Here is a 22,586-nt window from a genome sequence, read left to right as displayed (position 1 = left end):
GGACAAGTCAACCCCGATAACAGTGCTCTACTTAACTGCATCATTTTGTCGAAGGTACCATTAAGTATTCAAAAACAATGGGAAATGGCGCTACCTGACCACGAAGTGTCTCAGTATAGTCATTTGCTAAAATTCCTCGAGAAATTAGCACGGAACTCCAGGTTCCCACGGTTCAACAACCAAGAGCTTCACCAGAACAAACGACATCCGGAAAAACAGCCGTCGAGGTCGAATTCCTCCACCTCGAGCCGAAGTCCCTCCTCGTCAAGCAGGAGAACAGCATTGCCCCCGTCACCTACAGGTAAGCGGAAAACCGCGAAGAAACACAATTCGGGGACAACCCGGACGAACTCGCCCACCAGTTCATCCGACAGTCCGAAATGGACACATACGCGTAAACAATGACGCCAAAAATCCAGAACTCCGACAAGGACCGAAGATACCCGACCAGCAGCTTCCGAGGTATTGCATAATGACATAGTGACTACAGCCCAAGTCCACATACTAACCAACAAACAGCAACCGATCCAGTGCCGTGCGCTCCTCGACACCGGATCCAGCATGAACTTCATCACAGAAAGGCTTGCAAACATCCTCGGAATAAGGCAAAGGAAGTGTTCGGTCCCAATTGGAGCTCTCGATACATTGAAGACGACATCAAGGCGACTCATAAGGGCGACGATTACCTCCATTGACGGCAAGTACGAATGCACATTGGCATTTCTCGTCATTCCAGCCATAACGCACCTGATTTCAAGTCAGCCCATCGATCGTTCGGCGCTTGACATACCCAGGAATATCAAGCTAGCCGATCCCCGATTTCATGTGCCTTCCCCGATCGCTGTCTTATTAAGCTCGGGCACAACTCTTTCGTCGATGTACGTCGGACAAATCAACCTGACGCAACCGGACGAACCGGAACTGCGCTCGCAAAAAGCACTATTCGGCTGGGTAATCGGGGGGAGTCCAACTTCCTCAACCGCGACAAACACTTTTCACGCATCCACGACGGCTCCGCAAGTAGACCTTACGCGGTTCTGGGAAATCGACGAAGGACCCCCAATCAAACACATCTCAGAAGCAGAGCGACGATGCGAAGATCATTTCAGAGCTCACACCCGACGCACCAGCGAAGGACGATACATCGTCGCTCTCCCGTTCAACGAAAATCTCTCGTCGCTCGGATCATCCAAGGCATTGGCAATGAAACGACTCGCATCCCTCAACCGCCGATTCCAGCGCGACAGGCGCTTTGAAGCCGATTATCGGGCGGTAATCCAAGATTATCTAGATCGAGGACACATGTCAAAAATCAGTCCTGACAACACCGACGAAGGCGGGTATTATCTACCACACCACGCCGTGATCAAGGTAGCGAGCGAAACAACGAAACTCCGAGTCGTGTTCGACGGATCCGCGGCTAGCAGCACCGGAGTATCATTAAACGACACACTCTATGGAGGGTCCAAGTTACAAGAGGATCTATTCAATATCCTGCTTAGATTCCGTCTGCATCAGTATGTACTCACCGGGAACATCGAGAAGATGTACAGGAAATTCCTGGTGCGATCAGAGGACCGACAATATCAACAAATCGTTTGGCGTAACAAGGAGGGGGAAATCGAAACCTACCAACTTAACACCGTGACGTTCGGGTTATCGGCAGCACCATACTTGGCCCTACGGTGTCTCAAGAAGTTGGCAGACGATGAAGGACATCGATTTCCACGAGCGTCATCGGCTCTGCGACGAGACTTCTACGTCGATGACGCCCTCACCGGAGCGGACACGAAGGAAGAGGTACTACCCCTCAGAAAGGAACTAACCGAACTTCTCCAATCCGCCGGTTTGAACATTCGAGAATGGGCTTCCAACGACCAGAGCATCCTCCAAGGGTTATCCGAACAAGACAAAAGCCGAAGGTTACAATTAGTTGAGTATCAAACCCTAAAAACACTCGGCATATTTTGGGATTCCAAGGACGACGCAATACTCTACTCGGTCGAAGCTAACGCCAAGATCTCTTGGGTTACAAAGCGATCGATCAGCTCGGTGATCGCCAGAATCTACGACTCACTAGGATCGCTTGCGCCAGTGATCGTTCGAGCGAAGATTATACTTCAACGAGTCTGGTCGCTAAAGGTCGACTGGGACGAGGCCCTGCCAGCGGATTTGCATTCCGAGTGGAACCGTTACTACACCAAACTATCACTACTCAACGAGATACGGTTCCCACGCAAGACCATAATAAAAACACTCATCGAGATTGAGCTCCACGGCTTTTGTGACGCCAGCGAAAGGGCATACGGAGCCTGTGTCTATCTGAGGTCTCTCGATCATTATGGAAACGTCCAGACACGACTACTCACTGCGAAATCGAAGGTAGCTCCGCTCAAAACGCAAACCATTCCACGACTTGAACTGAGTGGCGCTCTTCTACTCACGTCACTAATTGCAATCATAAGGCAAGCATTGCATATCGAGGTAAAGCGTACAGTTTATTGGACGGATTCCACCATTGTTCTTCAGTGGATCAATTCGTCACCTCACACACTGAAAACATTCGTCGCAAATCGCGTAGCCGAGATACAGAACAAAACTAGCTTCACAGATTGGCGTCATGTTCCCACCAATGACAATCCGGCGGGTCTGATTTCTCGAGGACAATCAGCCGAAGACTTCCTGCAGCCTAACATGTGGCAAACTGGACCACGGTGGCTGCAACAACCAGAAGAATATTGGCCGATGTGGAGTCCAACACGTTTAGCCAACTTACCAGAACGGAAAGCAGCAACTTGTCTCGCCACAACTCCTGTCGACAACAGCCTCTTGGACAGATTTTCATCGTGGACAAGGTTAATCCGCACCGCCGCTCGCTGTCTCCGGTGGAGACAACCACAAAACTGATCGTCACCACTAAACGCAGAAGAATTACGGATTTCCCATGACAAACTCATTCGGTTATTCCAACATATTCATTTTCCAGAAGAGCTATCCACGCTCCGGAAGACTCGAAATATGCCGGTCAATAGGAAACGCCAACGACTCAGCAGTTTATAGACAAGGCAGGAATATTGCGCCTCGGGGGCCGACTGAGTCAAGCACCGATGGCTTTCACACAGAAGCACCCGATCATCCTACCCAAATCTCCGACAACGTCCCGGATTATCGAAAACGAGCACAAGGTCAGTCTGCATGCAGGTACACAAGCGATTTTATACGCAGTGAGACAGCGATACTGGCCCATCGATGGCAGAAGTCAGGTATGGCATACGATCAAAAACTGCGTCCGCTGCGTTCGTGCTCATCCACCACAAGTAGATTACATAATGGGTAATCTGCCGGAGGCTCGAGTAACTGAATCTCGACCATTTACAAACGTCGGCGTCGATTACTGTGGGCCATTTTAAATCAAGGAGAAACGAGATCGCAACCGTCGACGGGTCAAGGTGTATGTAGCCATCTTCATATGCCTAGCAGTCAAGGCGGTGCACATCGAACTCGTTGGAAATCTCACGAGCGAATCCTTCATCGCCGCTCTTCGTCGATTCATCGCACGGCGAGGGTTTTGTTCGACCCTCCATTTCGATAATGGCTCAAATTTCATCGGCGCAAACAACGACTTAAGGGAGCTCTACGAATTGCTGAAATCGGACGATCACATCGAAAAGGTAATTACTTTCCTAGCCAACAAGCAAATCGAATGGCACTTCATACCCCCTCATTCTCCACATTTCGGGGGACTATGGGAGGCAGCGGTGAAGCCCTTCAAATATCACTTCAGACGCATCGTCGGTAATGAGTTGTTTAAGTTCGAGCAATTCAATACACTTGTCATAGAAATCGAAGCAGTTCTCAACTCCCGACTATTAACACCCATATCCACTGATCCCAAGGATCTCCTCGTCCTCACTCCGGGTCATTCCCTCATCGGCGAGTAATTAATGAGTGTGCGTGAGCGAGATTTCAGGGACACTCCATCCAACCGGCTCTCCAGATGGCAGCATATCCAAAAACTTAAACAACATTTTTGGAAACGCTGGCATAAGGAGTACCTCAATCAATTGAACAACCACAGTAAATGGACCAAGGGTGGACACAACATACAAGAAGGTACAATCGTCCTCCTCGGAGAAGACAACGTTCCATCGATGCATTGGCCCTTGGGCCGTGTAGTCAAGGTCTATTCCGAAGCCGATGGCATAATACGGACAGCGACTGTGCAGACATCATCGAGCCTCCTGGACCGCGGCGTCAAACGACTGGTTCCCCTGTCATGTCAATCAGTTCAAGATGAGTCCGGACAATCACTGACATCGAAGGAGGTGGATCACACACCCACATATAGAACTTGATCGGTCCCCCCTCAACGGGGGGAGGATGTTGCGTCACATGGAACATGCATTCCAGCCGACGCTACCTAGCAGCCAGCGGCCCACCGATAGCCTTCTAGACCCTCAATAAACTCAAGGACCCACCATAAAACGGCACTTTTTAGCTGCATTGTTTCCACATGTTTGTCAGTCAAACTATTGTTAGCAGCAGCGTTATCTTTGATTTAACTACCCTTATTATCCCAAAAGAAATAAGGGATCGAACGATTCGCGGCGTCGCTTAGCAAATCGTAACGGGAATTTACGACTCCCGTTGGCGCGCTTCTTCGAGATCGTGTCTCCCCGCGATCGTGCGAAAACAATAGAGGGAATAGTAGACGGAAGAGAGGAGGAAGTGATGATCATCTGCGTTGATTGGAACGCAGGAAGAGGGAGAAGAAGGAGGGCCGATAAACGAGGATCTAGGGAAAGAAAAAAACAGGCGATCAAAAGACATCATGATAAACATGGAAGGAAGAACTCTGTTGAAGTACCTGGAAGAGAGAGGCTGGATGATAATCAATGGAAGAGATTAAGAAGGAGAGGAGTGGACATATATCGGGGAGAGAGGAAACTCAATAATAGATTACGTGATTGGCAATCAGGAGGCGACAAAAGAAATAATCGACATGAAAGTAGGAAAAAGAACAGAGTCGGACCACGTGCCGTTAGAAATAGAAATAGGGGGGCCAGACTCATAAAAAAATGAGGGAAAGAAAGAAGAAGAGAAGGAGAAAAGGGAATGGGCAAATGAAAGTGCGGAAAAATACCTGGAGATTGTGATATAATGTGATATGATGTGATATAATTATAGGAAATATCATACAAAGAAAAAATTTCAAGGAATATCCAGTAAAATAGCCAGTAAGAAAATTTAAATGCATTTAAAGCAAGATTTAGATGCATATGAGGTTCGCCGAAGCCGGTGTCACGTAAAGAGAAAAAAGAAGACCGAATACCAACGGTTACTGAGACCACTGATTAGTGGTAGTAGATTTACTGCATTGGCAACTAAATGATTGCGGATTATGTCAATACCATCTAATGACAAAATGATATTGTTTACACGCCAAGTAAACTGTCACAATATAATCGGAACTCAAAAGCAATACATTTGACCGCTGTGAGAAGGGTATATAGATATCTGAATTGTAATTGAAAATCAGTAGACGCCAGTTGGATGGAAAAAAATTAAATTTGTAGAAAGAAAGAGAGAAAAAAAGATTAGACAAGATCAAGTCGTGCTTTATTATCATTCTTAACAATATGAGTAAAACTAACGTAGAAAAAATTAGTTATTGGTATACTACTTGTAGCAGAGTGCAGAATTAACAAGGAGGCAGAAAATAGTGTGAAATTAAAAATTTTGGCGGGTTTACAAAAATGTGTTTTTTAAAAAGAAAAAATAGACTTTAACGTGCTATAATAATTATTTAAATAAACTTCTTGACGAACTTTCAGGGCACTCAGGATCCTCTCCTTGCCTTTCAACACTACTCTTACTACAAGAAATATAATAGCTCAAAAATATATTAAGAGCTTTATAATAGATTTAATAATAATACTTTTAATTGAGGGAATTATTTACGTTCGCTCCTTGTATTTTGAGGGGGCTATGAAAAATATACATCTCCTTCAAAAGGTTAATTAGAATACTTTCTGATATACATTGCCACATTGAGAATCAAATGCTTTCCAATCAGCTAGAAAGCCGGCGGGGCAGCCAGCTACGCTCGTTAAAGCCCAGATCTGAAGACGACGCGTGGCGAGTTCGAATCCTCGGTATAAAGGACATCTTCAAAAAGGGGACGGAAAAACCAAAATTTCTCTTAAAAGTAATATAATACAGGCAAGCAGTCAGCCCCTCCCTTGCGTGTGTTCTCGGTATACTTTCTGGGAATACTTGGTTAATGATGCTTGGTGTTCAGCACACAGGGGTCCGACGATCAACTCGCGCTGGTACCAATGTCCCGTTCGTGGAGGTTTTAGCCGGTAAAAATCCGGCACTACCTTCTGCCCGTCCCCACGGGTGGTAAGGTGTCTATGAAGATTTCCTCCACGTAAAAAAAAAAATTTTTTTTTGTAATACGGAAGGAGATACGTTTAACACTCCCATAGACAAGGATAGAACACATATATAAATACACATATATAAAGGCACTATCGCCTTCCGGCGGGACTTATCAGATCTTTTTGGGGGGACCGCGAAAGGCTTCCGCTATCCTTCCGGATAACGCAGGTTATCTGTTAACCTTTTCATGTGGCAAATGATCTTTACAGCTACATCCTTTCGAGCATTGCATTTCGAACAATATATTAGACGCGAATTTAGATGTTTGATCCATTGACATCGTGTAATCAAAAACGAAATAAGAAAGATAAAAAAATTTGATATACAACACAGTATTACCGAGTAAATTTACACTATTAATTACCAAATTCCAGACTTGAACAATATAATCATAGGCAAAACTTGGATACATACCGGTGGTTAGAAGGTGGCGCCTACTGACATTCTGAATCAACTTCAGTAAACGTATTCCTTTGAATGATGAAATTAAAAGTGTTACACGAGTAGCGATAATATCGTAAACTGTTTATAATTTAATTAGACATAATGTTACTGATATGCTTGTAAAAAGTTTCTATTTGTAAATTGGTCCGTTAATTATTTTGTTTTACTTTATTTATATGATCATATATTACTTTATATTCTTTTATTTCATTTGATGTTTCTTTATTTCCTTTATTTATTTTATTTCATCAGCATAATTTTCTTTAATCTGTTCTATCTTTTCTAATAATCTGTGAGTACTGTAATTTTAAAGGCATTGGTTTGGATTCATTATAACTAATATTTTATTGATCTGCGGCATTTCAGTCAATATCACACCATTATGTTATTATTATTATTATATTATAATATTACGTAGTTATTATTATATTAAAACTGTTTTGTGAATAAACGCTAAAAAAGGTACACATTATACAGTTGTTCATCGAAATCGTTACAAAGTTACGTAGTATCTAAACACCCGACGCAACACTTAAAACTCGTTTGTCGGAAAATAGCAGCATTGCTGTCAATGACATTAGCATAGTCGTCTGTGTTATGTGTATCAACACAAGCGTCGGACGCGTGTATCAGCTGTTGTTGCTATGAGAGTGGTGCAGACAGGCGATCGATGTTGTCCATACAATTCGGATTTAAGACTCAGACTGCGGATTTTAGACGCAGCCGCGTAAGGCGCTATGGAAATTCCATCTTTAGACGATTGTCAAACAGGTACTTACATACGTTTAAGGCGGATTCAATATTTGAAAATTTTTGAAAATCAGTTGGAAGTAAAATTTTCAGAATTAACAGACATGTGTTTATAATTTCCAACATCAGAAAGTATTGATTCTTTATTGCGAACGAAATGTCATTTAGATATGTTAAATCTTACACATTAAACCTTCAAAGGAGCAACTCGATTACAAAAATAGTTTCTGAATTCCATTTTCATGAAATGAGCAATTCACGTAAATTATATGATACTTCACAGAAAAAAACTCCTAACTTTGAAGTCAAAAAATGATCAATTTGATGTGCAATGACCCTTATTCGAAAACGGAAGCATGTTTCAGTTATGCAAATGGATGTGGGCCATACATCAGACGCTACCATCTGATACTTATACTGTCGGTTCTATCGTTACTTAGCATTCTATCTGGCACTTCGAGACTGAAAAAACTGAGGTTTTACATTTTCTTCCTGTGATTCTTGCTGTTCTTTATTCGATTTAATTAAGTCAGCTTTTCGTAACAGCTTATACCTACAATTATAACTAAGTATACAGATAGATAATACATAGATAATAGCAATAGATAATGAAAAATAAATAATAAATAAATAGATAATAATGTATTAATTAGTTAAATGCTTCAGATAGAACGTTTTAATTTTATAAAAGGAGCGAGATAGGGAATTTTTATCAAGAAACGACTTGAAATCATATTATTGAGATATGTATAATTTTATATGCTAGACTAGGTTAGCTACGTCGTAGTAGCGATGCATGTATGTGAATATCAGTGTGTGGAAGATTGTGTGAGCACGGAGTCTCGAAAACAAAGGAATGTAAACTGTTGAGTTAACAGTCTGGTATGGAAGAAAGTGCTGAGAAGCGTGCAAGTGTGTATCGATTAATATCTTTGGAATCGTTTATCAAATACATATATAACTATTCTAATATTAATTCCAAGTGTGAATTTAGTGTTCCTATACCATTATTTCGGCTATGAAGATCCAAAATTCTGAAGATGTATTTAATTAGTGTTTTTAAATATACGTAAACGCAAACATAGTAAGGAGAAAACAAAGAATAGAAGTGAAAGCTAGAAAAATTTGTTAAGAAATTGATAGTTTCGTAACAAGATATATACGTGGTTTTACAATAAAATGTCCTATTTATATTTAAAGGTAGGGCTATCTAATTTACGATACTTTGTAATGGAACATTATAAATTGGTAAAGACACCTAAAAACAATTAGAATAAATAAATCAGGCTGTTTCTAGATCCCTACAAGCTGCATAGGATTTTCTGACTTTGTTTAAAAGGTTAAAAGTATGAAGAGCTTGAAATATTTCGACTAGTGAGCAAAAATAACAATTATTCCCAAAATTCCTACGAGAGGAGTTATTTAAAAAAAAAGTTAAATCTCCTTGGCAATAAAAAAACCTACTAAATTATAAAAGATGTTTTGAAAAAATTAAGTGATTACAAAATATTAATTTTCGAGTGTTCTGTTTACGAAAAATCATTACAGATGAACATTTCTACGGTTACCGATAACTATTATCAACGATAAATATTGTTTTTGGTTATCGATAACCATTACTGTAATGAACTATTTTTAGTTATTGATAATCATTATCGGTGACGGAATTTCTAACCAAAGAAATTTGAGTAATTGTAATGATTATTTCTGATCAAAACAATTTAAAATAATTGTAAGATACTAATGTTTAAACTATAACTTTGTAAATTTGGGTTACAACTGTCATAGTCCCATATTTCAACATATTTTTAAAAAATGAAAAAATACTATACAGAACATTTTAATTAATTGTAAGAAGCGCAGTAAACGGAATTTGGTCTTAAAGTTCGTTTCTCTTTCTTCCATAGAGAGAATCCAAGAATACGCTGTGTGGAAATACCTGGAGCCCTTTCGACGCACCTCGAATCGCGTTAGTCACAATCAATGTAAGGAAGCAAATGGGTTGCAGTTAGAGTGGAAGAAAAATAGGAAACCACTGAGATTAATATGGAAATGGATGGAGTTAAAAAGATAAGAAAATCGGAAATTGTCCCAAGGATACGTCTGTTAGTTTCTAATTGTGGGTACTTTCCCAACTGTTTCGCAAAAAGCAATGTCGGTAGTAACTGCTATGGATATTCGTGAGATTACAGACATTAGGTAATAATGGTTGTAAGTTGAGTTTATAATATTTACTGATCGTTTTGAAGCATTTACGGAACATTTTAGAGCACTGGGTAATAAAATTTAATCATAATACAGATCTGAAGAAAATCATGTTGAATTTCTGAAAAATGGTTTCTAAATATGTAGATTTGAAGAAAATTGTGGTGAATTTCTGAAGGATACCTAGTATAAATTTATCGCACAGAATATCGTGTAATTAATAGTGCAATTGGTAAATGGATGTAATTAGATGATGTTGATTGTAAAGTTTTTGTAAGTGTCACTGAATATTTTGCAGGAGAGAGCATAATGATAAGAATCAAGAGCTATGTGTAGGTAATGCAAGTTGTACTTGCACTGACATGGAAAAAGGAATAGACAATATAAGATAATATTTTTTCGTTTGAGGCTTTATTTTCCAAGACAATTAGGTTTGAACTTTATACTTTATGTAAAGTATAACACATTTTGTTTAACTAATTAATTTTCCTTTTTTATTTACATAATATTAAAAATGATTATCTTTTTTTCTAATGGGTTAAGTTTAGGTTGGACTATATAAAAATGCGGCCGTCTACTCTAAAATGAAACGTAATCGTAACATAAATTGCATTAACACTTTAGCTTCGGCAGTCCAGTCCGCCTAAGTGCTCTCCCTGTACGGAGGCGCGCGCCACACATGGGCACAGTGGCGTGATTGCTGTATAAATGTTTTCCTAAGTCTTAAATAACAACTATGCTGAATAAAACAATCTTTGCTCCAATATGGTAAGTATAATTTACATGTTTAATATGAAAAGGCTTGTTACGACCGTTCGCGGAGAGACGCGGTCGCTAGGAAAACGCGTTAGCGAGAGGCGTAAATTCTCGCTACGATTATTGTTACGTCGCGTAACACTCTACCTAGCCGAGGCCACACACCGCAGGCAATATGGCAACCAGATGTCTTCGGATACTCGCAGCGTATCTTCCATGATGTCAAGGACCTTCCATAAATCACATAGATTTCCTAGAAAAGGTCCTTCAAACGAAACAAACATCTGGTTCGGAGGAATTTCTAGAGACTATTGTCTACCACGGCTTAACAAGGGAAAGTCAGTTCTTGTCACGTACGCTGCAACTTTCCTCCCACTAACAACTTTCTCTCGAGGGCGGTTAAGACCCTTCGTTTAACCAATTAAAAACGAAGCCTATTCCCTCACTCTCCTAAATAACATCGGCACCAACAAATCCGATGGTCCCGTGCGCTAGACACACTCATCCTTAGCTCTCCTCCGAGACAGCATCGTCTTCCAAGAGTACTGTTTTTGCATCCTTCGAACGGTCAACATCCTTCGAGCGGGTATACACACCCGCAGATCACTCAGTCACTCATCTCGTACATACGCACCAGTGTAACTATCCTCGTTATAAGTTGTGGAATAAACGGTGAAATATAACTTACTACTGTGTCATATTCATATCAACCACCTCTGTTATCCTAACCGAAACAGGGGAACGACTACTTCGCGGAGTCGATTCACCGAATCGTAACGAGAATTTACGCCTCTCGCTGACGCGTTTTCCTCGCGACCGCGTCTCTCCGCGAACGGTCGTAACATTTGGTCCTTCGAGCCGGATCATCAGTGGCAGTGGATAGTTTTGTCACCCATCCGGTCGAAACATTTGGTCCTTCGAGCCAGATTCAGTGACAAGTGAAAAGCGCATACCAGTGACACCCACTATCATACAGTGCCACGTGAATCCAACATAACCAGCTGCGGAAGCGTTACCCCCCCCCCCCCCCCCCAGCGAGGTCAGTAACGTCAAGGATCGTCACCCTTGAAGAGGTATAATTCGGTGGTTAAAACGCAACCACGCAACCTCTTGCCGCAACTGGACAATCTTCAACAGAAGTAAGTTATAACCATCCACTCTTAATTATCGAACAAATAATGGCCACCGGAAACGAACTTACCGCCCTGCGTCGACGCCGGGGTTATTGCATCGGCCACTTTACACGCTTATCGAAAAAACTGGATGAAATCGAACAATCCGGCTGTCCGCGAGAGAACTATTTCAAATCAAAAATCGTCTGGAAACATACGAAACAGAGCTCCGCGCCATTCAAAATGAGATCGTAAGCATAGACGAGGAGGAGTACGCGCGCGGCTTTGAAATAGCCGACGAGTACGAGAGACTAGAACTCCGATTAACTACTCAACTGAGCAACCTACGACTAACTACGCCGTCACAATCGACAAACGACGAATCAGCTGCCGGTCGCGAGTCTGCTTCGCTTAAACTACCGGAGATTCGAATACCCACATTTGATGGTACGCTCGAGAATTGGCAGTCATTTTACGATTCCTTCTCGTCAACGATAGATCAAAACGAACAACTAACACCAGTCTAAAAATTCTATCACCTCCGATCAGCCTTGACTGGGAGGGCCGCGCGAAGTATAGAATCGCTAGCCATCACCGAGTCAAACTATGCAATCGCCGTTGACATACTTAAGGAAAAATTCAACTGCCACCGTCAAATCTGCATGCGCCACCTAGACTTGCTTTTCGACTATCCGAAAATAGTTAAGGAGACACCCGAAGCCATAGATGACTTCCTCGAGACGGTCAAAATAAATCTCCAAGCGTTAAAGAACCTCGGTGACCCTATCATATCAAACACCGTTCTGATCAAATTACTTACATGGAAGCTACCCCCAGCCATCATTCGCAAATGGCAATGCACCTTACCAGACAAGAAATTACCGTCATACAAGCACTTAATAGACTTCTTGCAAACACGGACGAACGGCGACAGGACAAGCTCAGCATTTACCGCTACGAAAAGGGCCTCCGAACCACCCAATCGTCAGCGACCGAGCGCGTCGCGAAGTCATGCATTCACCGCGACGCTCAAGACGCCGGTATGTCCGGACTGTCGAGGACAACACTAACTACGGTATTGTGACGTCTTCAAGGCGAAATCGCCCAGGGAGCGTCTCGACACAGCCAAACGGGCGTCGCTCTGTACGAATTGTTTAGGCAAGGGGCACGCTCTCAATCAATGCTCCGCCGGGTCATGTCGCATCTGTAGACAGCGACACCATACTTATTTACATCGAGATCATGGTCACAGTAGATTACGTGCAAGCCGCACATCGAGCGGTCGATCGTCGAGCGACCGATCATCGAACGGTCGATCTCCGCCTAGTTCACCGACCCCGCGGTCGTCACACCGATCGAGACGCGCATCCGCGTCTCCACGAACGTCTCCCCGAACGTCTCCCCGAACGTCTCCCCGAACGTCGCCGCGAACATCCCCGAAACGCGAATCTCGGTCAACGCGAACGACGGCATCGGGATCAAATATCTCCCCCAGTGCTAAACAGCCAGGGGAACACTGATATCCTCAAACGGCTTTGCTAGGGACCGAACCACCGAAAACCGACTCATTGACCTCGCCCCCGTCCGGACCACCCCACCGCGATTTGTTAGTCACCGCACAGGTCAACATACTGGACAATAGAACTCAACCGTTCCGCTGTAGAGCTCTGCTAGACACCGGCGCGAGCATGAACTTCATCACCGAGAGACTCGCCAATTCGTTGAGACTCAACCAACGGAAATGTTCGGTCCCGATCGGAACACTTGACACGTTGTCAACGACCTCGAAACGCTACATCACGGCCACGATCACCTCCGTTGACGGCACATACGAACGCACCTGGACTTTTCTAATCATACCGACCATATCGACTTCGATCCCAGATCAACCCGTAGATCGGTCAACGATACAGATACCCAGAAATCTACGACTAGCCGATCCAAGATTCCACAGACCTGCTCCGATCGACGTGCTATTGAGCGCCGGGCCAACACTAGCGTCACTGTGCGTCGGCCAACTTGATATCAGTCAAGCAAACGGGACCGACTTGCGTCTGCAAAAAACGCGGTTCGGATGGGTCATCGGGGGGAGCACAGTCTCGCAACCACCCGCACACGCATTTCACGCGTCCACGACGGCCTTGCAGGCGGATCTCGCCCGTTTTTGGGAAATCGACGAGGGACCGCCCACCGCGCACATTTCGGAAGCGGAGCGACAGTGCGAGGAACATTTCCGGAATCACGTTCAACGCACCCACGAAGGGCGATACATGGTCGCTCTCCCCTTCAACGAGACAACTCCCTCGCTTGGATCCTCCAGAGCCATGGCGATGAAGCGACTAATATCTCTCTGCCGGCGGTTCCAACGAGATAAGCGATTCGAAGCCGACTATCACGCCGTAATACAGGAATACTTGGCATTAGGGCACATGACGAAAGTTACCACGGACCACTGCACTGACGACGGATGTTTTTTACCACATCATGGCGTGATCAAGGAGTCCAGCCAAACTACGAAACTCCGAGTCGTGTTTGACGGATCGGCCCCAACCACCACCGGAGTTTCATTAAACGACGTACTTCATACGGGACCGAAACTACAAGATGATTTATACTTCATCCTTTTAAGATTTCGAGCTCATCAATACGGCATTACAGGCGATGTTGAAAAAATGTATCGACAATTTCTTGTGCGCCCAGAGGATCGGAAATTCCAACAAATTTTGTGGCGCAACTCTGATGAAGATGTTGACAACTATCAACTTAACACAGTGACATTCGGGCTGTCAGCGGCCCCTTATCTGGCCATCCGCTGCCTCAAGCAACTGGCGGACGACGAGGGGCATCGATATCCACGAGCGGCGACAGTCTTACAGTGAGACTTCTATGTCGACGATATTCTCACAGGAGTCGATACAAGGGTCGAGGCACAATCATTGAGAACGGAGCTCACAGAACTGCTCAAGCTAGCCGGCTTAAACATCCGGAAATGGGCATCGAACGACCGGGAACTGCTACGAGGACTTCCCGAGACTGACGTAAACGATAAGCTGCTACTAGGCGAATCGCAAACCTTCAAGACATTGGGTGTTGTTTGGAATTCCTTCGACGATTCGATCCTATACTCTGTCAAAACCAATGATGCCGACTCTCGAATTACGAAGAGAACCATCAGCTCCGAAATCGCCAAGATCTACGACCCGCTCGGATTGCTGGCACCAGTAATTGTTCGAGCCAAGATGTTGCTCCAGCGACTCTGGACACTAAAAATTAATTGGGACGAATCCTTACCGGCTGACGTGCACACGGAATGGAGCAAATATTACGCACAGCTGCCATTATTGAATAACGTGGAGTTTCCACGTAAAACGATAATCAACCCCGCAGCGGAAATTCAGTTACACGGGTTCTGTGACGCCAGCGAAAGGGCATATGGAGCATGCGTTTACCTTCGCACCATCACCCTGGATGGTCAAGTCTGTACACGTCTCCTCACTGCGAAGTCGAAGGTAGCTCCGCTCAAATCACTAACCATTCCAAGGCTGGAACTGAGTGGAGCACTCCTTCTCGCGTCACTAGGCACCACGGTCCTCCAAGCCTTGCCAAGCAACATTGCTCGGACCGTTTACTGGACTGACTCCACAATCGTTCTACATTGGATCAACACATCACCCCACACGCTGAAAACCTTCGTCGCTAACCGTGTGACAGAAATTCAACGGAAGACTCACGCCTCAGATTGGCGTCACATCCCCACTACCGATAACCCGGCAGATCTCATATCTCGAGGCCAACTACCCGAAGACTTCCTGAAAACAACCATTTGGCAACATCGACCAGAATGGCTTCAACAACCGGAAGAATACTGGCCAACGTGGAACCCAGTACCGTTAAAGGAAACACCGGAGCAGAAAAGGGCAACCTGTCTGTCCGCGACGCCGGCGGACCACAGCATACTGGGGAGATTCTCCTCTTGGCCCAAGCTTATAAGAATTGCCGCTCGGTGCCTTCGATGGAGACAAACCCGAGATCGAGGCAAACCTCTGACCGTGCACGAGTTGACCAATGCACACAACAGATTAATCAAACTATTGCAAGCCTGTTATTTTTCAGACGAAATCCGTGCTCTCCGGTCAGATAGAAATTCGGCAATGAAGGGGAAGCTCCAAAGACTCAATCCATTTCTGGACAAGGACGGGATGCTGCGCGTCGGAGGCCGACTCAGTCATTCACCAATGCCTTTCAACCAGAAGCATCCAATAATTCTACCCAAATCCTCAGTTACCGCGCTCATAATCGAGCATGAACACCTCCTAAATCTCCACACCGGAACTCAAGCTACCTTGTACGCCCTAAGGAGATCCTATTGGCCTATCGACGGCCGCAGTCAAGTTTGGAGCACGCTGAAGAAGTGCGTCCGTTGCTGCCGAGCCAATCCCCCTCCAGTGGATTATATAATGGGCGACCTTCCAGCTGCCCGGATAACAGAGTCTCGGCCATTTACCAACGTCGGAATCGACTACTGCGGACCGTTTTACATCAAGGAACGAAAGGATCGCAACCGACTCAAAATCAAGGTATACGTAGTGATCTTTGTGTGTCTTGCAGTTAAAGCAGTCCACATCGAGTTGGTCAGCGATCTCACTAGCGAGGCCTTCATTGCTGCTCTGCGGAGATTCATCGCTCGCCGCGGATTCTGTGGGACAATCTACTCCGACAACGGTACCAACTTCGTCGGTGCCAACAACGAATTACGAGAGCTCCGAAATCTCCTGCAATCCGACGATCACAAGGCACAAGTCCAGTCCTTTTTAGCCGACCGACGGATCGAATGGCACTTCATCCCTCCCAACTCACCTCACTTCGGCGGGTTGTGGGAGGCTGCAGTGAAGTCTTTCAAACGACATCTCAGACGGGTCGCCGGTAACGAGCTCTTGACCTTCGAAAACCTTAACACCCTTATCATTGAAATCGAGTCCATCCTAAACTCCCGCCCGCTGACGCCGATATCTTCAGACCCAAACGATCTCCTAGTTCTTACTCCCGGTCATTTCCTCATCGGAGATTCACTAACCAGTTTTCGAGAACGAGATTTCAGGGACACGCCATCCAATCGTCTCTCCTGCTGGCAGCATATTCAGAAACTCAAACAACACTTCTGGCGCCGGTGGCATCGAGAGTATCTCAACGAGCTACATATCCGGAACAAATGGAACAAGGGCAGTCACGACATACGAGAAGGCACCATCGTCCTTCTCAGAGAAGACAATGTTCCCCCGATGCAATGGCCATTGGGCAGAATCATCAAGGCCCAACCCGGCGCAGACGGCATCATACGCACAGCTATCGTTCGAACAGCGACGAGTACCCTCGAACGGAGCATCAAGCGGATGGCACCACTACCGAGCAGAACGACTCCAGACGACTCCGAACCAATCAACAGTCCGAAGTCTGACAAGAGGTCCACCTGACTACAGCACACCATATCACTTGATCGGTGCCCTCTCAACGGGGGGAGGATGTTACGTCGCGTAACACTCTACCTAGCCGAGGCCACACACCGCGGGCAATATGGCAACCAGATGTCTTCGGATACTCGCAGCGTATCTTCCATGATGTCAAGGACCTTCCATAAATCACATAGATTTCCTAGAAAAGGTCCTTCAAACGAAACAAACATCTGGTTCGGAGGAATTTCTAGAGACTATTGTCTACCACGGCTTAACAAGGGAAAGTCAGTTCTTGTCACGTACGCTGCAACTTTCCTCCCACTAACAACTTTCTCTCGAGGGCGGTTAAGACCCTTCGTTTAACCAATTAAAAACGAAGCCTATTCCCTCACTCTCCTAAATAACATCGGCACCAACAAATCCGATGGTCCCGTGCGCTAGACACACTCATCCTTAGCTCTCCTCCGAGACAGCATCGTCTTCCAAGAGTACTGTTTTTGCATCCTTCGAACGGTCAACATCCTTCGAGCGGGTATACACACCCGCAGATCACTCAGTCACTCATCTCGTACATACGCACCAGTGTAACTATCCTCGTTATAAGTTGTGGAATAAACGGTGAAATATAACTTACTACTGTGTCATATACATATCAACCACCTCTGTTATCCTAACCGAAACAGGGGAACGACTACTTCGCGGAGTCGATTCACCGAATCGTAGCGAGAATTTACGCCTCTCGCTGACGCGTTTTCCTCGCGACCGCGTCTCTCCGCGAACGGTCGTAACAATTATGTTAATCGACGCCGCGAAATAGTCGTTCCCCTGTTTCGGTTAAGATAACAGAGGTGGTTTAATGAATGTTACACTGTATTAACAGGTTAACATAGAATAATATATTTTACAATAATATGATGAATATGTTACAGAAATTTGACTCGACTTTGCGATATCTCTAGATAAATTCGTTTGCTCGTCAGATTTGTCGAAGTGTCACGTTAGACTCGTCAGAAGGAACTGAACGCCCGTCGATTATTCCTTTGTCTCATTTGGAAGACGACCCCCACTATGCTCGGGTCACGCCACCGCTAGCGCCTATGATCACGTATGCCTCTTCTTGTGTGAAAAACGTAACGGTCAAAAATCGACGTTTCTAGAGCTCGCTGCTTGGCGACAACTATGCTCTCGTGGATACATTGTATATGATCCGGTGGGCAGATAAGACGGTCTGCCTGCAACGCTGTAGGACCGCGAGCGACGGTTAGAAAATACAGCCTGTGGTAAGCCTCGTGGCGTAACAAGGCTCACAAAATTGTAGGTAATATATTACATATTTACATGACTTTACGATAAGATGTTTAATATAACTAATTATGAGAAGTAAGAAACTTTAACTTCAACTTAATTTTAACTTTTAAGAAGCGATTAATCCAATATATCGATAAAATAAACAGAAAATGTTCTGCCGGTAACGAAAAAATATATTATTGACTACAGATGGCACTGGTGTAACTGGTGTATGATTGATATATGGGGTGCCGATCGTCGTGTGATATCAATTACTTTCCAATCCAATCAGAGATAAGATCTCGACCCCCGACTTTCGAACACCAAAGAGCTGCGACGCATTTTCGTCCCCATCAGAGAAAACACATCGACTCCCGACTGTCGGACGCCAAAGCTGCGACGCACCTTAGTCCTCATCGGAGATAAGGCTCTACCCCCGACTTTCGGACTCCTTTGGAACTCACACCGAACCCCTCAACATCCCCAAGCCAGGGTGTATATAAGCCGAGACTTCATCCAGCTCGGGCAGTTCTTGTTCTTGTTCGAGTCGCTGTTCTCGTACAACTTCTTTTCTCCGGTTCAGTGCCAAAGTTATGATAAAGTTCGATAAAAGAAAATTAATAGTTGAGTTACGACTCAGCTTTCTTTTCTCTTACAACCTAAGTATCGATTTTACGTGACACCGTCGCCGTCTATAAGCGGCACCGGAAGCGAAAGGGTTAAAGCTTTTTGCGAATATCTTGGAAACTAAAGCCATGTAGCGATAACATGTATAAAAAAAAGTTGTCCAGAATGATGACCTTGACAACACATTTCAAAATCATGAAAATTCTTATGTTCAATAAGGAATCCACGGTCAACGGAGTAACTCTTTGTTAAACGTAGAATATATTTTGAAGCACAAAATAACGTTTGTTGTGACACTCGGTATAATACTGCACGTAAATCATTACATATTGTACATATATGTCGGAGATGAAAGAACACCGGAGCCTTTGGAATTTTGGATAATTCCGCAACACTGTAATCTAGATTTTATCATAGCTGTAATTAAGCAATTGTTGTCATTCAATCTGATTGTAATTGTTCGAGATTTGTGATAGCGAGGTTGGATTCGAGGTGACAACTGGTCGCCGAACGTAGCCACGGTCACGGGATGGACGTTTTGCCTGACGGAGGTGTGGAGTGTTTGTATGGTTCTCCCTAGAAATGTGGTTGTGGCGGCATACGGCGATACGGTCGATATAATGGGACACACGTTGTATTAATAATCCAGGTTAATAATCCAAACTCCAGGCAGAAACTGCTTAGCAACGGCGATTGGAACTTTCTCGATGCTTCCAACCAGTATATAACAAAAAAATGCAATGCAATCAATTTACTATTCGTGCGATCGCCTTGGAGAGTGACACATCGAGCAGTTTATACCGAGCGTCTCAACAATCGTATTTTATAGCTAAAATTATTCTACGCGTAGTAAAGAGTTATCCCGTTGACCGTGGATTCGTTTGAACCCAAGAACATTGTTAATAGCGCTCATTAAACTCATTATTCGTTAAACTTATTATTCGTAAAACATATTATTCGTTAATTTTATTATTCGTTAAACTAATTATTCGTTAATCTTGTTATTCGTTAAACTCAATATTCATTATACTTTGTAAAAGTCTTGTATATACGTGTAAATATAATCTTTGCTTCGTAAAACGAAGGCTAATCCAAACGAAGAATTGTTACTGGCTCTAAATTCTAATGTTAACCCGACATATGGATTATGTGGAACATCTCGTATCTTATTCCAAAAATTACGAGCTGAGGTGGTTTATTCTACGTGATAAAATTGTAATAGTCACTGTATATTCAAATCACTTTAAATACAAGTACAGAGAGAGATAGTGTATGCCGGTTGTAATCGTCGCTCGCTCAATGCTACCGTTCAACTCTACGCTTGCTATTCCACTGTATGACTTGTTATAATGATTCGTTATAATGATCGTCCTAGAAAGGACGCTCGTCTATTCGTACCGACCGATGGCATTATAAAAAGTTCAAATGTAAATACGGATGACGATTAGAAAGAACGGCGATAATGTTTTGTTCGGCATTTGTTTACCTTTAGACCTAATAAAGCAAAACAACGTTGTCACTCCAAGGCACAACAATACGATCCGCCTTAAACGTACGTAAGTACATGTCTGACAATCGTCTGTTCTAGTAGCAAACTGCAGACGCAAGTATATTGCAATCAATTTCGATCATGTTTAAGAAATGTTGACAAAATCTTTTGTTTCTTTTCGAGCGAATAAAACTCTATTAGAATATATTTCGAGTAAATGTGTTCTGTATTTTTGTGCAGCGTGCAAAGTTTGAAAGGATATATTAATCCTTTTTTGTTATTTATACAATTGATATACAACGTAACACACTTGGATATTGATTAAAAATTCATTTTTTATTGAAAATAATCTCATCTAACGCTTGGAATGCCCCTTTATATCTAACTGACTTTCCTGATCTTTTTTTGTTGTGAGGTATTTTGCAATCTGAGCACGCTTTTCCTGGAAAGAGTGTTAGACAGGGTCCTATTGTCTAAAGATGGAATTTCCTTAGCTGTATAGCCACGCCTTACGCGGTTGCGTCTGAAATCCGCAGTCTGAGTCTTAAATCGGAATTATTGGGTAAAATTGATCGCCTGCCTGCACCACTACATAGCTAGACCAGCCGATACACGCGTCCGACGCTTGTGTTGATACACATAGCACAGACCACTATGCTAATTGTTAGGGAAGTGATACATTTACACTGTACATGAGAGTGTGTGTGTAAGGGTCAGAGGGCGTCCAGGTCTTAGTGGAGACAAAAGACGGTTGCCAGATGTTAGAAGAATCTAGGATAGTCGGTTGGCGACAAGCGTGCGTGCAAGACTTTCTTCAGAGTGTAATATAGATGTATAGCTGTTGTGTGTGAAATATAGTCAATTATTTGTATTTCCAAATCCTCGAATTTCCTTAACAATTATCCTTTCGCTGCATTCCCACGGTCACCGTGACATTCGCCCCTCCTTAGCTTCTCTTTGCTCCGCTAAAGCGTAAGGCTCTGGTGGGGCTTCTAAGTTGAATGATCCGCTTATCTTCGTCTTGGGTGATATTTTGGAAGGTGACCGTCCTTGGTACTGTTGATGATTGATCGATCCTGTTTACGCGAGCGGTAGGGCAGAGTATTTTGATACATACATTTTTAGGAAGTGATCGGCGTAGACATTCGAAAAGTTTACATTTGTACATTACATATATTGTTCCTAGTCCTAGGGCTACGATTCCTAATATTTGTAGTGTGGATATGCCATATTCCCTCAGTGAATTTATGCGTCGCTCAAATTGAAGGGTACTGATTTGTGTTTGTAATGCGTCGAGGTTGGCTTTATATCGGTTAAAATTGTGAGTTACCTTTGGAGCTGTTTCTAATATTTTCTCTAATATTGGAACATCTGTTTCTTCGAAGCTGTATATACTATTCTTAAATTTGGTTTCGTAAGAGATATTTTTACGCGATCCTCCTATTTTCATGATATTATGATCGTATGTGATTATGCACCCGGTTTTACTGCTAATTGAGCTTGGTTGTCTAATTTCTAGGATTTTATGTGTCTTACATAACACGTCGATTTGTACATTTTTCGCAGGAATAATAATATAATGGTTTTCCGTCTGCAAAGGTACGAACGTCAATTCTTCCAGCTTGAAGACAGCAGTCGGGCAAGTTTTGACCGTCTGTCGATTAGTAATTAATTCTGATCTGCATTCAGGTGAATTGATTCTATTGTGACTCGGTTGAGTTCTTTTACAAATGTGGATGATTGCTGTTCGTTTAGAATATTTATTTAAGTAGTGACTATCGGCAAAGGTGTATTGTTCTGAGTCGGTTAGTATCAAGTCAGTTTCTATTACAGGCGCAATGAATACAGAGTTTTGTTTAGAAGGTATCGGGTAAATTTTAGTTATTTTCCATTCATTGTTTTCCAAAAGCGGCACAGTTATTGTATATATGAGTTTGTTATCTCTTATCCATACTTTTAGTTTACTTAGATCTAGAATTAGTTGAAAGTTTTGAACTGAAGGTTCGATATGGTTAGTCATAA

General features: G+C 43.5%; 1 protein-coding gene and 1 pseudogene across 1 annotated transcript; both read left to right on the top strand.

Annotated features, from left to right (window-relative positions):
- The first annotated feature begins 6,453 nt into the window (after positions 1 to 6,453).
- Positions 6,454 to 6,568, top strand: LOC126875631 (U6atac minor spliceosomal RNA; annotated as a pseudogene).
- Positions 6,569 to 12,531: 5,963 nt separating this feature from the next.
- Positions 12,532 to 17,182, top strand: LOC126875568 (uncharacterized). The gene is made up of 3 exons (XM_050638519.1): positions 12,532 to 12,751; positions 13,254 to 14,369; positions 14,619 to 17,182. Exons 1-3 carry the CDS (start codon positions 12,532 to 12,534, stop codon positions 17,180 to 17,182), a joined length of 3,900 nt encoding a protein of 1,299 aa, XP_050494476.1.
- The last annotated feature ends 5,404 nt before the right edge of the window (positions 17,183 to 22,586 follow it).

The sequence above is a fragment of the Bombus huntii genome, chromosome 18 (assembly GCF_024542735.1).
Source record: "Bombus huntii isolate Logan2020A chromosome 18, iyBomHunt1.1, whole genome shotgun sequence".
In the NCBI taxonomy this organism is placed as follows: domain Eukaryota; kingdom Metazoa; phylum Arthropoda; class Insecta; order Hymenoptera; family Apidae; genus Bombus; species Bombus huntii.
This window is presented reverse-complemented; position numbering and strand designations above follow the sequence as displayed.

Coding starts and splice junctions, on each gene's coding strand:
- LOC126875568 (XM_050638519.1), top strand. CDS start 12,532: ATGGAAGCTACCCCCAGCCATCATTCGCAAATGGCAATGCACCTTACC. Junction 12,752..13,253: donor CCGCGACGCTCAAGACGCCG/GTATGTCCGGAC, acceptor CGGCTTTGCTAG/GGACCGAACCACCGAAAACC. Junction 14,370..14,618: donor TCATCAATACGGCATTACAG/GCGATGTTGAAA, acceptor ATATTCTCACAG/GAGTCGATACAAGGGTCGAG.